Consider the following 12,693-nt stretch of genomic DNA (forward strand, 5'->3'; position numbering starts at 1 on the left):
TATTATATAGCAATATATTTATATATATTTATGGTCAGCCTCATGTGGCGTTGAACCACTTCAGGTTGAATTGTTTCATCTTCAGTGTAAAATATTTGTGAAAATTTTTCATTTCTGTGGTGTAAAAACAGAAGGCCCAGTAACTCACATCCCAGTCGATGGTAAATGGACTGCATTTATATAGCGCTTTTCCATCTGCATCAGACGCTCAAAGTGCTTTACAATTATGCCTCACATTCCGTTGTCAGGGTGCTGCCATAGAAGGCGCTCACTACACACCAGAGTGAAAGGGGATTAAAGACCTTGCCCAAGGGCCCTTAGTGATTTTTCCAGTCAGGCGGGGATTTGAACCGAGGATCTTCTGGTCTCAAGCCCAACACCTTAACCACTAGACCATCACCTCCCTACCTCCTCCCGTCCGTACTCTGTGACAGTGGCACAATAAAGCTGAAGCTTGCCATCAGATGTCCTCCTGTAGCTTCAGTGGCAAAATGAATAATTTAGTGCCGAGCTGATTCTCCCATCTTCCTCGCCTGCTCGCTGGTCTCTTTTGTCTCCCCCTCCTCTTCTGAAGCCCAACACAGTACAATCTGCCTGCAGCAGCCGCAGTCAGTCGACCGTGAGCTGAAATAACTTGTGGTGACCCGCGATGCATAACTTGTCGGGTGATTTGGTGTCTTGTCTGTGATCTGCTGTCTAGCTGTAACCCCAAACCAAAATGACTCCACCGTCTTCTGTCTTCCCTGGGCAGTAAGACAGATACATGAGGAAACGCAGTCTGAATTTCATTATCTCATGAAAAGTTTGTCTCTGCAGCAGAATCCAGCAGCTGTTCCTCCGTACTGCACGCTGCCGCGTTGATGAATCCTCATCTGAGTGTCTTTATTTGTTAGTTTGTCCGGAGCAGGTGGTCACCCCACAGTCTGGTCTGCTTGGGGTTTCTTCCCATGACAGTTTTGTCCTGACAGCTGTTGCCAGTGGACTTGCTCATAGATTTTGGGTAATGTGTAGAGAGGCCTTACTCCTGTGTAGAGGCTGACCAAGAGCTCAGTTGGCTGATGAGATTGGCTGATATGAGCATTTTACAAACATACCTGTATCAACATAATTTTTGCCAATAAAACTTTAATTATGTTGAATACACAATGCAGAAAATCACTTTGGCTGTTGAAAATGGAGTCATTATGTAGTGCATCAATAGAGGGCACTTTGATGGCATTGTTTACAATGCTGAGTCAAGCGTGGCTGGGATTCCCATCATCCCTTTGTCATATTAGGTACAAGAGATGGAAGCAAAGCAACCAGCTGTCATTTATTTTTCATCAGGGTGGGTGTTTTACAGCAACAAAATACATAAGACAAAAGCACATGACATTTTGCGTAGATGCTAGCATGCTACATAGTGTATTTGTGCCATAAAATGGACATAATTTCAGTCACGATTAGGGATGGGTATCGAGAACCGGTTCCTTTCGGGTATCGTTAAGAAATGGTTCAATCCACCGACATCAATAACCTTTTTACTTAACGATTCCCTTATTGGTCTTTCAGAGTGGCCGTTGTTTTTGGGGGTGTTTGTCAGGAAAATTATAATTTCTCTACATTGATTACAGACCCTGCAGCGGGTCTGTAATCAACTTTTCTGCAGCACGGCTTTGCTTTGAACCTTGAACCAATCGAAGCAGTGATTGGCAGATTGAAACAGTGCTTCGATCATTGCTCTGTTGAATTTCTTTCTTTCGCTTTCCCCCCACTAAAACCCTAAAGAGCATATGGCTGTGAGTATTATTTACCTTTTTTATGTTAAACCGACCTGTTATGGTCTTCTGAAACAGTTGATAGATGTATTTTATAACTTAAAAACAGGACCAATGCTAACACGTTAGCATGTCTATGGCATTGTCATTGTTAAAGTTGTATTAAGCAGTTGCAGCTGTCAAGTGTTTGTTGTTGTAAAAGAGTCAAATGTACGTGGTCTATTAGATAATAAACTGAGCCTTTTATTTTTTTAACTATATGGATTTGAATGACGTGCGATTACACCAATCATGCTTGAACCCTCATGCGCATGCGTGAGTTTTTTCACGTGTGTCGGTGACGTCATTTCCCTGTGGGCAGGCCTTGAGTGAGATGTGGTCGCGCCCTCTCGGCTGAATTCCTTTGTTTCACACGCTGCTCGAGACGGCGCGCGTTGCTTTATCAAATTTTTTTCTGGACCTGTGAGGAATATCCGAGTGGACACTATTCGAGAAATTAAGCTGGTTTTCGGTGAAAAGTTTAACGGCTGATGAGAGATTATGGGGTGTTTCTGTCGGTGTAAGGACTTCCCACGGAGCGGGACGTCCTGCAGCACTTCCAGGCGCCGTCGTCGGCCTGTTTCGACCTGAAAACATCCTAATTTAAGGCTTAATTCACCCAGGACGTCGTGAGAGAACAGAGAAGATTCAGAATAGGCCGGCATGAGGACTTTATGCGGACATTCCACTGTTTAAGGACATTTTTTAATGAAAGACGTGCGCGCAAATTTGCCGAGTCGTTTCCGTGACGACTCGGCAAATCTGTGTGCGCCGCGACAGGAAAAACACCTCCGTGTTGAAAACAATTTGTAAAATTCAGGTGGCTTTTGATGGCTTTCAACAAGTGAGTAACTGAGAAATTGTTTAACAGTTGGGCATGTTCCAACTTGCCCGTTAAGGTTTCCAACGGAGGTGTCTTTCCTATCGCGACCCCCCGCGGTCGGGTCCGGCCCGACATGCGACTCTGCCCACACATTCTTTCATTACAAAATGTCTGTTAACAATGGAATGTCCGAATAAACTCCTCATGCCGACTTCTTCTGAAAGTTCTCTGTTCTCTGACGACTTCCTGGATCAACAGAGCCTGAAATGTGGAAGTTTTCAACTTGAAATGGTGAGACGCTGCCGCCTTGAAGCGCAGATCGCCGTCAGGCGCCATGGGCCGTCCTTACGGCGACTCTACCAGACCAAAATCTCTCATCAGCCGTTAAAATTTTTACCGAAAACCAGCTGAATTTATCGAATGGTGTCCACTCAGTTGTGCCTTACAATTTTGAAAAAATTTTGATCAAACAAAGCAGCAGTCTCTGAGCCATTCCTAAACAATGAAAAAACGACGAGAGGGTGGGCGACTCCTCACTCAAAGACTGCCCACAGGCGAATGACGTAACCGACAGGCGTGAAAAAACTCTCGCATGCCCACGAGGGTTCAAGCATGTCTGATGTAATCACACGTGATTCAAATCCATATGGTTTTTGAAAAAAATAAGGTCGGATACTTTTCTAATAGACCTCGTATTACAAATTGTAATATTTTTTAAATTTATTTTTGTTTATATATTAATAATAATAGCAAACACAACAATAATAGTAATAATAACTAATCTAATGATTATATACAATTTTAGAGAAAGAGACAAATGAACCTGAATAAAAACACAACAGAAAATATAAAACCAACTAACAATGAACATACATAAATACATACATGCATATATATAATTTTGGGTTTCAGTTTTTTTTTTCACCACTTTCATCCCTGAATATGTCAATCAAGTCACTTTTGTGCGGATTAAAGTTATCAACTGGGACTCTTGTCTTGTTGCGAGAAAGAAACGAGAATCGTCCTCTGTTCTGTTCACACAACTCCAAACGCTGCGCGTCTCTCTGCCGAGTCAAATTAAAACGATAGAGTCCAGTCGGAATTAATAACTTCAAAGCGAAACACCGTTTTATTTTTATTTATGTCCAGAGATCAAGGATACAGTGACCAATTTCATATTTATTTACTTTAAGACTCAATGAAATACATGGAAAACCTGTAATGCCTACTTTTAGTTCAAAATTCACAAGAGGTATCGATAAGGAATTGGATTGATAAGCAGAATCGATAATGGCATCGATATCGATAAAATCTTATCAATACCCATCCCTAGTTGAGATTGATCATTAAATGCAAGAGTATTTATTTTGTTGGGGTTTCTCCTTTGTCATCGGCGATTCCCTTAACATTTTGTTAATTCCAGCACAGGGAACAATTGGGGCTATATCATCTGGATATCGTTTGTGCATCTGTAAAACAAAGTGCAGACTCAAACCTAATTCTTCTTCTTTTGGCTGTTCCTGTTAGGGGTCGCCACAGCAGACCAATCGTTTGTTTCACCCTGTCCTCTGAATCTTCCTCTGTCACACCAACCATCTGCATGTCCTCCCTCAGCACATCCATAAACCTCCCTGCCCTCCCTTTTCTCCTCCTGCCTGGTGGCTCCATCCTCAGCATCCTTCTCCCTATATACCTTGGGTTCCTCCTCTGCACATGTCTAAACCATCTCAGTCTCACCTCTGACTTTGTCTACTAACCATCCGACCTGAGCTGTCCCTCTATGTTCATTCCTAATCCTGTCCATCCTCATCACTCTCAAAGAGAATCGCAACATCTTCAGTTCTGCCACCTCCAGCTCTTCCTCCTGTCTTTTTGTTAGTGCCACTGTCTCTAAGCCAGAGGTCTCAAACTCATTCCAGAAAGAGCTGAGAGGGTGCAGGTTTTCTTTGCAGCCACCCACTCCACCCTGCCTGCACTCTTCTTCACCTCTCTACCACACTCTCCATTACTTTGGACAGATAACCTCAAGTTTTTAAAGTCATCTACTTTCAACAGTTCTACTCCTTGTAACCGCACTATTCTATTGGGCTCCATCTCATTCATACACATGTACTCAGTCTTGCTTTGACTGACTTTCATTCCCTGGCTCTCCAGTGTATCTCCACATTTCCAGGCTAGATTCAACTTGCTCTCTCGTCTGACAACAGATCACAATGTCATCTGCAAGCATCATAGGCCATGGAGACTCCTGTCTGGTCTCATCCGTCAACCTGTCCATCACCAACGTGAATAAGAAAGGACTCAGCTGATCCTTGGTGTAATCCCACCTCCACCTTGAATGAATCTGTCATTTCTATGACACATCTCACCGCAGTCACACTGTCCTTGTACATATCCTGCATTACTCTCACATACTTCTCTGCCACTCCAGACTTCCTCATGTAATACCACAACTCATCTCTTAGCACCCTGTCATAAGCTTTCTCTGAATCCACAAACACACAATGTAACTCCTTCTGACCTTCTCTGTACTTCTCCATCAGTATTCTCAGAGCAAACACTGCATCTGTAATGATCTTTCTTGACATGAAACTGTTGCTGCTCACAGATCTTCACCAGTTTTCTAAGCCTAACTTCTACTACTCTTTCCCATAACGTCATGCTGTGGCTGATCAACTTTGTGCCTTTGTTGTTACTGCAGCTCTACACATCTCCCTTGTTCTTAAAAATAGGAACCAGCACACTTTGTCTCCACTCTTCATCCTCTCACTTTCCAACGGTCTGGTTAGAAACCCCACTGTCATCTCTCCTAAACATTTCCATGTCTCCACTGGAATGTCATCTGGACCACCTGCCTTTCCACTCTTCATCCTCTTCATAGATGTTCTCACTTCATCCTTACTAATCCCTTGCATTTCCTGATTTATTCTGTCCACATCGTCCAGCCTTTTCTCTTTCTCATTTTCTTCATTCATCATCTCCTCAAAATATTTCCTTCACTTCTCAGCACATTACACATTCTCTCACTTGTCAGCACTTACTTACTTTTGTTGGGGGAGGTGATAGTCTAGTGGTTAACCATTGGGCTTGAGACCAGAGGATCCTTGGTTCAAATCTTAGCCTGGCTAGAAAAACAATTAAGCCCAGGTTACACATAAACGGTTTTGTTTGCGGGTAGTACGTAGACTGAAGTTCGCGGTAGTTCCGGCTGTTTTTGCGGTGGAAAGAGGCGTAGCATTTCGCCGGCGTTTTGAGCGCCGTACTAGCCGCAAATACGCGGATAAAACGCTGCTAAATCCGCCGAATAAAGCAGAGTTTTGACGCAATGGCTTTTGACACACGTCAGGCGACGGGGGTTAATACTCAGTTCTATCCTTTACAATCGCAGGTTAAGACGCGCGTGAGAACGGCGGTGTTCTGCTGCCACCGATAATGCCCTGTGTACCGCTGGATTTATCCAGGCAAATCCTGCGTTACTCCAGGAACTTTTGCTTATAGGCACCGCCCCCAGAGTATAATAGGCTGAAGCAGCTGTCAGTGCAGGGGGAGGGAGTGACAGGGAGCTCACCTCTCAGCCTTTTCTTTTCTCTTTTTCCCCTCCTCAACGTGTTGCTCGTTTCCACCACAGGGCTACCCCTGAACCAGACCTCTTGGTAAGTCCTTGCCGCTGCCAATTTTATTTTAGGAGGTATACTGGAGCTTCTCTGCAAAAATATCTGGAGCTGGCCGCGAGTGAGAGACCTGCATGCAGCGCGCTAGCGTTTTTATACTGACCGCCGCCTATCGGCCGTTTGGAACGCCGTTAACCGGGAGGTGTCGTTTAGAACAGCGTACTGTCTGCTAGCGCCGCCGTTTTGTCTGCCTCTGTTGCCGGTTAAAACGCCTTTAAGGACGCCGATGTGGGCTCTATCGCCGTTTTACACGCCGTTGGTTAGGGATACAACGCCGGCCGCCAATTACGGCGGTGTAAACTGCGGCACTACAGGAAGGGGCGGGATGACATGGCGATTAAAAAGTATCAAACGCCGTTGTTTGCGTTGTCTCCGTCGTCAGGCCACTTCTCCGGGAACGCTCCCGGAATTATTCCACATGTTGAATAATGTTTTCGACGATTCCCGATGAAGCCGGGACAAAACCACGCCCCCGTGTGCCGGCGTTAACTACGGCGTTTGATCCCTAAAACGGCCCGGAGGGGGCAAAATCTCAGCCGGGACGCTTCCGGGAGAGTTTACCGTCTTTGTAAACGGGGCTTAAGGGCCTTTGGGCATGGTCCTTAATCGCCTTGTTGCTCCCATTGTGCAGTGTGCACCTTGTATGGCAGCATCCTGACATCGGGGTGAATGTGAGGTATTATTGTAAAGCTCTCTGAGTATCTGATGCAGATGGAAAAGCATTATATAATGCAGTCCATTTACCATCTGTATTCTTTTACCCTAACCTGTTGCAGATCCTTTTCCGCTCTGTCCCTTTGTCTGGCCAACCAGTTCAAGTCCTTCTCTCCTTCCTTTGTGTTTAACTTCTTGTACAGCTCGGTATATGCCTTTTCCTGAGCTTTTGTCACTTCTCTTTTTGCTTTACACTGCATCTCCTTGTACTCCTGTCTGCTTTCTTCATCTCTCTGACTATCCCAGTTCTTCTTTTTGCCAACCTCTTTCTCCTTATGCTTTCCTGGACATCTTCGTTCCACCAGCAAGTCTCCTTGTCTTCCTTCCACTGTCCAGATGCCACACCCACTACCTTCCTAGCTGTCTCCCTCACCACATCTGCAGTACTTTTCCAGTTGTCCACAATTGCTTCCCCTCCATCCATGCCTCTCTCACCGCTCACTGCATTTCACACAACAGTCTTCCTATCACCACTCTTTCATGCTAGGGTTCACTGTCCACCACCTCATCTAACTCACTCCAGAAATCTTCTTTCTCCTTCATCTCACAACTTACCTGTGGGGCATATGCACTGATGAGTCATCATCACCCCTTCAATTTCCAACTTCACACGCATCACCCTGTCACACACTCCTTTAACCTCCAACACACTCTTAACATACTCTTCCTTTAAAATGACACAAACACCATTTCCTTTACTATTCTCACCATGCTACAACTTGAACCCACCATCTATCTGTTCTGCTGGTCTTATTTCCCTTCCACTTGGTCTCTTGCACACACAATATGTCTACCGTTCTCCTCTCCATCATATCAGCCAGCTTTGTCCCTTTACCACTCATACTGCCAACATTCAACGTCCCAACTCTCACTTCCACCCTTCTCTCGCGATCTCTGAACATGTTCTCCTCCTTTTCTTCTTCTTTGCCCAGCAGTAGCCCAATTTCCACTGGCACCTTGTTGGGCAATGGCACCGGTGGCGGTCATTGTTAACCTGGGCCTCAATGGATCCAGTGTGGAAATTTGATTTGTACTCTGCATAGTTGTTTTGGCTTGTTTTACGGTGGATGCCCTTCCTGACGCAACCCTATGCATTTATCCGGGCTTGGGACTGGCAGTCGGAATGTACTGGCTGCACACCCCATGTGGCTACGTTTGCAGACTCAAACCTAATATTTTTTTGTAATTACGATCAATCATTTTAATAATGATGTGGTGTGCTGTGATCTGAATATTTAGACGAGTCTTAATGAGGTGAAGACAAACACGTCTCACTGTTGGATTACATTTATTTCTAACTGACAGTTTGTGCAGATGCCAATCACAGGACTTATTGTATAGAGATGAATTAAGACTGACCCTTTATCCATAAATATTTAGGTGTCAGTGAAATTATTTTAACTCTTTACAGCAGCATATTGGAGTTGAAAGCAAATAATAAACCTGAGCTCAACGTGCAAACTGGAATTTGTCTGAATTGTCCAACTTGTTTGTTCACTGAAGCAACTTCAGAATAACAAACTGAATATTCTCTTTCGTTCCTGTCAAAAACATTTGTATTTTCTTTTTGATTTTATTTTAGTTTTTTTTTTTTTTTTCTGTTTTTCCCCTTTGTGGCACAAATTGAACAAAGTATTTGCACATTTTGAATTTTGTCATCTACAACTACCATGACCTACTTTCTCTGAAGTTGATAACATTAACAAAAACATGTAGTCGTTTGGGTCTGAGGTATAAAGTTGCCTTTAAAAATTGCACAATTTTCTTTTAATTAAAGTAGAGAAACCAAACAGAGTTAAACATCTGACATCTTCTCTGCAGCCTTCGGTGGTCATTTTCTTTTTCCTCTGAAGTAAAGTGTTTTTTTTGTTGTTTTGTTTTTTCACTCATTCTTAAACTGCAGCATCAGTTTTTTCAGGATATAAAGTGGAGGTGGTTTCCAGACTGCTTTCACGCTAGCTGTTTTCTTTCAGCACAGTTCATCTAGGGCTGCTTGTCATCTCACTGCAATTTTTTTGTTTTTTGTATTGCAACCTTCAGACTGCTGAACGGTTTCAAGGATGCACACGTTCAAGGTTCTGTTTTCCTCTCATCAGTTATAAGGTGACATTGCTGGATTGGCTGTTTGCGATGTTTTTGTCTCTGCGTCGGTGCTGTGTCTGGGGCTGTTGTTTGTTCTTACTGAGGCGTTGTGTCGTCATTTTTAACCTGATCCCAGAGGGTGTGTTTGAAACCTTCTTCAGGTTCCACCTGTCGCCTGCGTGAGCTGTTGACTCCCACGGGATTGAATCATTCTTTGAATGTCGCTCAGGGTTTCAGTTCAAACGCGGTTTTGTTCTGGTGCCACAGTATCAGGAACTGAGCGTTTGTGTGAGGCGGCAGCAGTGTGTCGGAGATCCTCAGCCATCTTTTATTGAAGAGCATTTGCTGTTCAGAGGATGATCCTTTTAGTGCAGGTTTAGTGTTCGAGGGTAAAATTGGGCTAAAATTTTTAAAAAGGGTCAAAGGTAGGAATCCTTCTGTTGCTGAGGTGTTAGTGGATAATTGGAGGGACTTAAACCTGTTCCAAGTCCATGAAGCTTTTTGGTGTTTGAGTAAAATTTACAGGTGATTGTTTCCACCCTCTGGAAGTCCCGGATCAGTCCTACAGACCCGCCGGTTCTTTGTGGAGGATGATGTGGATGAGGGTAAAACTGCAGTAATTAATTGACTATTAAATTAAATTAATCAAGACCTATTTTAATAATCTACTGATCATTATCATTAGAGTTGGTGGCCATGTGGTTCGTGTGTTTGGTTTCAGTGTGGAAGGTTCCTGGTTCAAACCCTGCCCCTGCCACATTTCTCCATGTAATATGGAGTTGCGTCAGAAAGGGCATCCAGCATAAAACTTGTGCTAAATCAACATGCAGATCCACGTTGGATCTGCTGTGGCGACCCTTAATGGGGAAAAAAGTAAGTGGGCAGCTGAAGGAATTTACTATTAACCATTATCATTGAGTTGGGTTTTTTTTTAGTCCAAATTCTTTGATTTCAGCTTCTTAAATGTAAACATCTTTTAGCTGTGAACAAAACAAGACATTTTAGGGCATCATCTTTAGCTCTTGGTCACATTTGTGACATTTTATGGACCCAGCAGCTAATCTACTTATCAAGAAAAGAATCGCTTGATTCATCAATTATGAAAATAATCATTAGTTGCAGTTCAAGGTGAGAGTTTAAGGTGGCTTGTTTAGTCCTGACCTTTGGACTTTTCAGTTTGGTCCAAGCCAAAATAACAGGTGTGAAAGCCACCTCGGACCACGGTCCAGATCAAAAGCCAAAAATTTGGACAAAATATGGGCAAAAGAGGTGCTTTGGGGCCAGATCAAACTGAGCCATGATCTGGTGCGTTTGCTGTGTGGAAACACTTGTCGGATGGTTCGGAAGTTTGAACCAGTTCCAGAAAGTTTAAGTTGAGGCTGGTTATTGTCACCATTTAAAACAGCAGAAGAAGAAAGAAACAAATAACAATTTAATTTACCTGATTATAAATGTCTCATTCTGGGCTTTAATGTGTAATTAAATATCACAAGATTTTACTCAACTAAAATCTAAAATCTTGAGATTTAGTAGACTAAAACAATTCAGATGACTAAATTATAACTAAAACTAAAACAGAATGTGCTGAAAAAAAAGACAGATTCTAAGTCATCTGCTTTCATGTTTTTATGTATTAGCGACACCTTGCAGAGACACACCACTTAAATCCTTAAACAAACACTAAGAATCAGTTTGGCTGTAAATAACCGTTTTTTTTATTTTTATTGTCTGTTGAGCTGTTGATTACTGTTGGAATTAATTTATCAATCAGGAGTGTTGACACGACAAGTCAAAAGGATCACATCGTCTCCTGTTCCCTGACAGTCCAGGTGACTGACACAGTGCTGGTTTTATGTGACTGCAGTTTGAAGAAACCAGAAGTCTGTTCCGTGTTCGAGTGCGTTATTGTTAATGATGTAAACCACACATTTCTCATGTTTGTGTAAATGTTTAAACTTTTGGATTTGTTCCTGTAGCTTACAGCACCTTCTACATCGTGGGCTTGGTCCTGTCCATGCAGATCCCCTTTGTGGGTTTTCAGCCAATCAGGACCAGTGAACACATGGCTGCCGCAGGTCAGTAACCTGTCACTTCTGGAAACAAGGAAGAAAAATGACATTAAATATGTTTTTCTTTATTTTTAAGTCTATAAGGCTGTTTTTATAAGTGTGTGCAGTAGTTGTGTATTATCTCGAGTTGTGTCCAGTGTTAAATTTGTGCCAAAATCACCAAGCTGATCTGCTGTAGCGATGCCGATAAGCTGAAAAAAAAAATCAAACTGTATATGTTGGGTTCGCCGTGTTTGCTGCAAGCGTCTGTGGTCATATTTTAGAAGCCGAGTGTGATTGAGCTTAATCAGGATCTCTGCACCTCTGTTCCCACACAGAATTTATTAAACAAGTTTGTGTTCAGGTGTGAAGTTTGTTTTTAGAGCATCTGTTTATGGATGTGGTTTGGATTCTTCGAGAGGAATAAATTACCCAGATGTGTGTGTGTGTGTGTGTGTGCGCGCGCGCGCAGGTGTGTTTGTGTTGATTCAGGTCTACGCCTTCCTGCAGTACCTGAAGGATCGACTGACCAGGCAGGAGTTCCAGACTTTGTTCTTCCTGGGAGTCTCTCTGGCTGCCGGCGTAGTTTTTCTTTCCGTCATTTATCTCACATACACAGGTTTGTAGAAAATATCTGAAGGAATAAACAGATTTTTGTGATGCTACAACAGTCATGAGGATCCATGTGGATCCTCCAGACTGGGAAACATAACTGAGCTGGAAATAGATTTATATTTGGAAAATAAATGCAACAAAGGAACCTAAACAACTGCATCACACTGACAAAATGGGATTTTGTTAGGACCTCATGCCCCCTACAGAAACTTACTGGTTCTACACTTTGAACTGATGCAATTTGTCCAAAATAAAACAAAATTTCACACTGTTCTCTGCATGGAGCTGAAAATAATTGTGAAATAGAATTTTGTTTCAAAGTAGGTAAAAATAAAAAGGTCACCGTGGTTTTTCCTTCACATGTCACAGCTTCGCAGTGGAGTAACCCTGGCTAAAGAAGGCCTGTAAAATTGAGAGAGGAGTAACAGATTTTTTTTTTTTTTTTAAATCAAGGTCTTTATGTGGTCCATTCTACAGGTGCATCTCAAAAAACTGAAATATAAAAAAGTTCAGTTTTGTCATTTAAGAAAGTGAAAATTATATATATATTCTAGGCTCATTACGCAAACTAAAATGTTTCAAGCATTTTTTATTAAAATTTTATAATTATGATATATGATATGATTTTATTAAACCTCCAATGGAGACATAAAAACACATGATAAAAGCATTAAAAAACAACAACATAATAACAAAATAGAGATGATCTGGACTAGAATGGAGACAAAAGATTATTGACCATTGATATATCGTGACTAGTAAACAAAAAAATACTTCACACTGTCCGAGATACCACACTCTGGTCTCAAACGTAACATACGTTTACATACACCTTTGTACAAGTTCTCAGAGATATCTGGCCAGCGATATGTTGTACTTATTACATGTTTGAATAACACCAGCCACTAAATTCTTTTGACTAGAGTTTTCACCTTTAAAAACGC

The 12,693-nt window shown here is 42.4% G+C and overlaps 1 protein-coding gene across 1 annotated transcript in view; it reads left to right on the plus strand.

The window, feature by feature from the left end:
• Window positions 1-12,693, plus strand: part of LOC117513646 (dolichyl-diphosphooligosaccharide--protein glycosyltransferase subunit STT3B-like) — a 123,395-nt gene that overhangs the window by 95,036 nt on the left and 15,666 nt on the right. Inside the window, exons 6-7 of the mRNA XM_034173878.1 lie at window positions 11,063-11,161; window positions 11,607-11,753. Coding sequence (XP_034029769.1) covers window positions 11,063-11,161; window positions 11,607-11,753 — 246 coding nt within the window. The remainder of the gene's footprint in view (window positions 1-11,062; window positions 11,162-11,606; window positions 11,754-12,693) is intronic.

The sequence above is a fragment of the Thalassophryne amazonica genome, chromosome 7 (genome assembly GCF_902500255.1).
Source record: "Thalassophryne amazonica chromosome 7, fThaAma1.1, whole genome shotgun sequence".
NCBI classification, from domain to species: Eukaryota; Metazoa; Chordata; class Actinopteri; order Batrachoidiformes; family Batrachoididae; genus Thalassophryne; species Thalassophryne amazonica.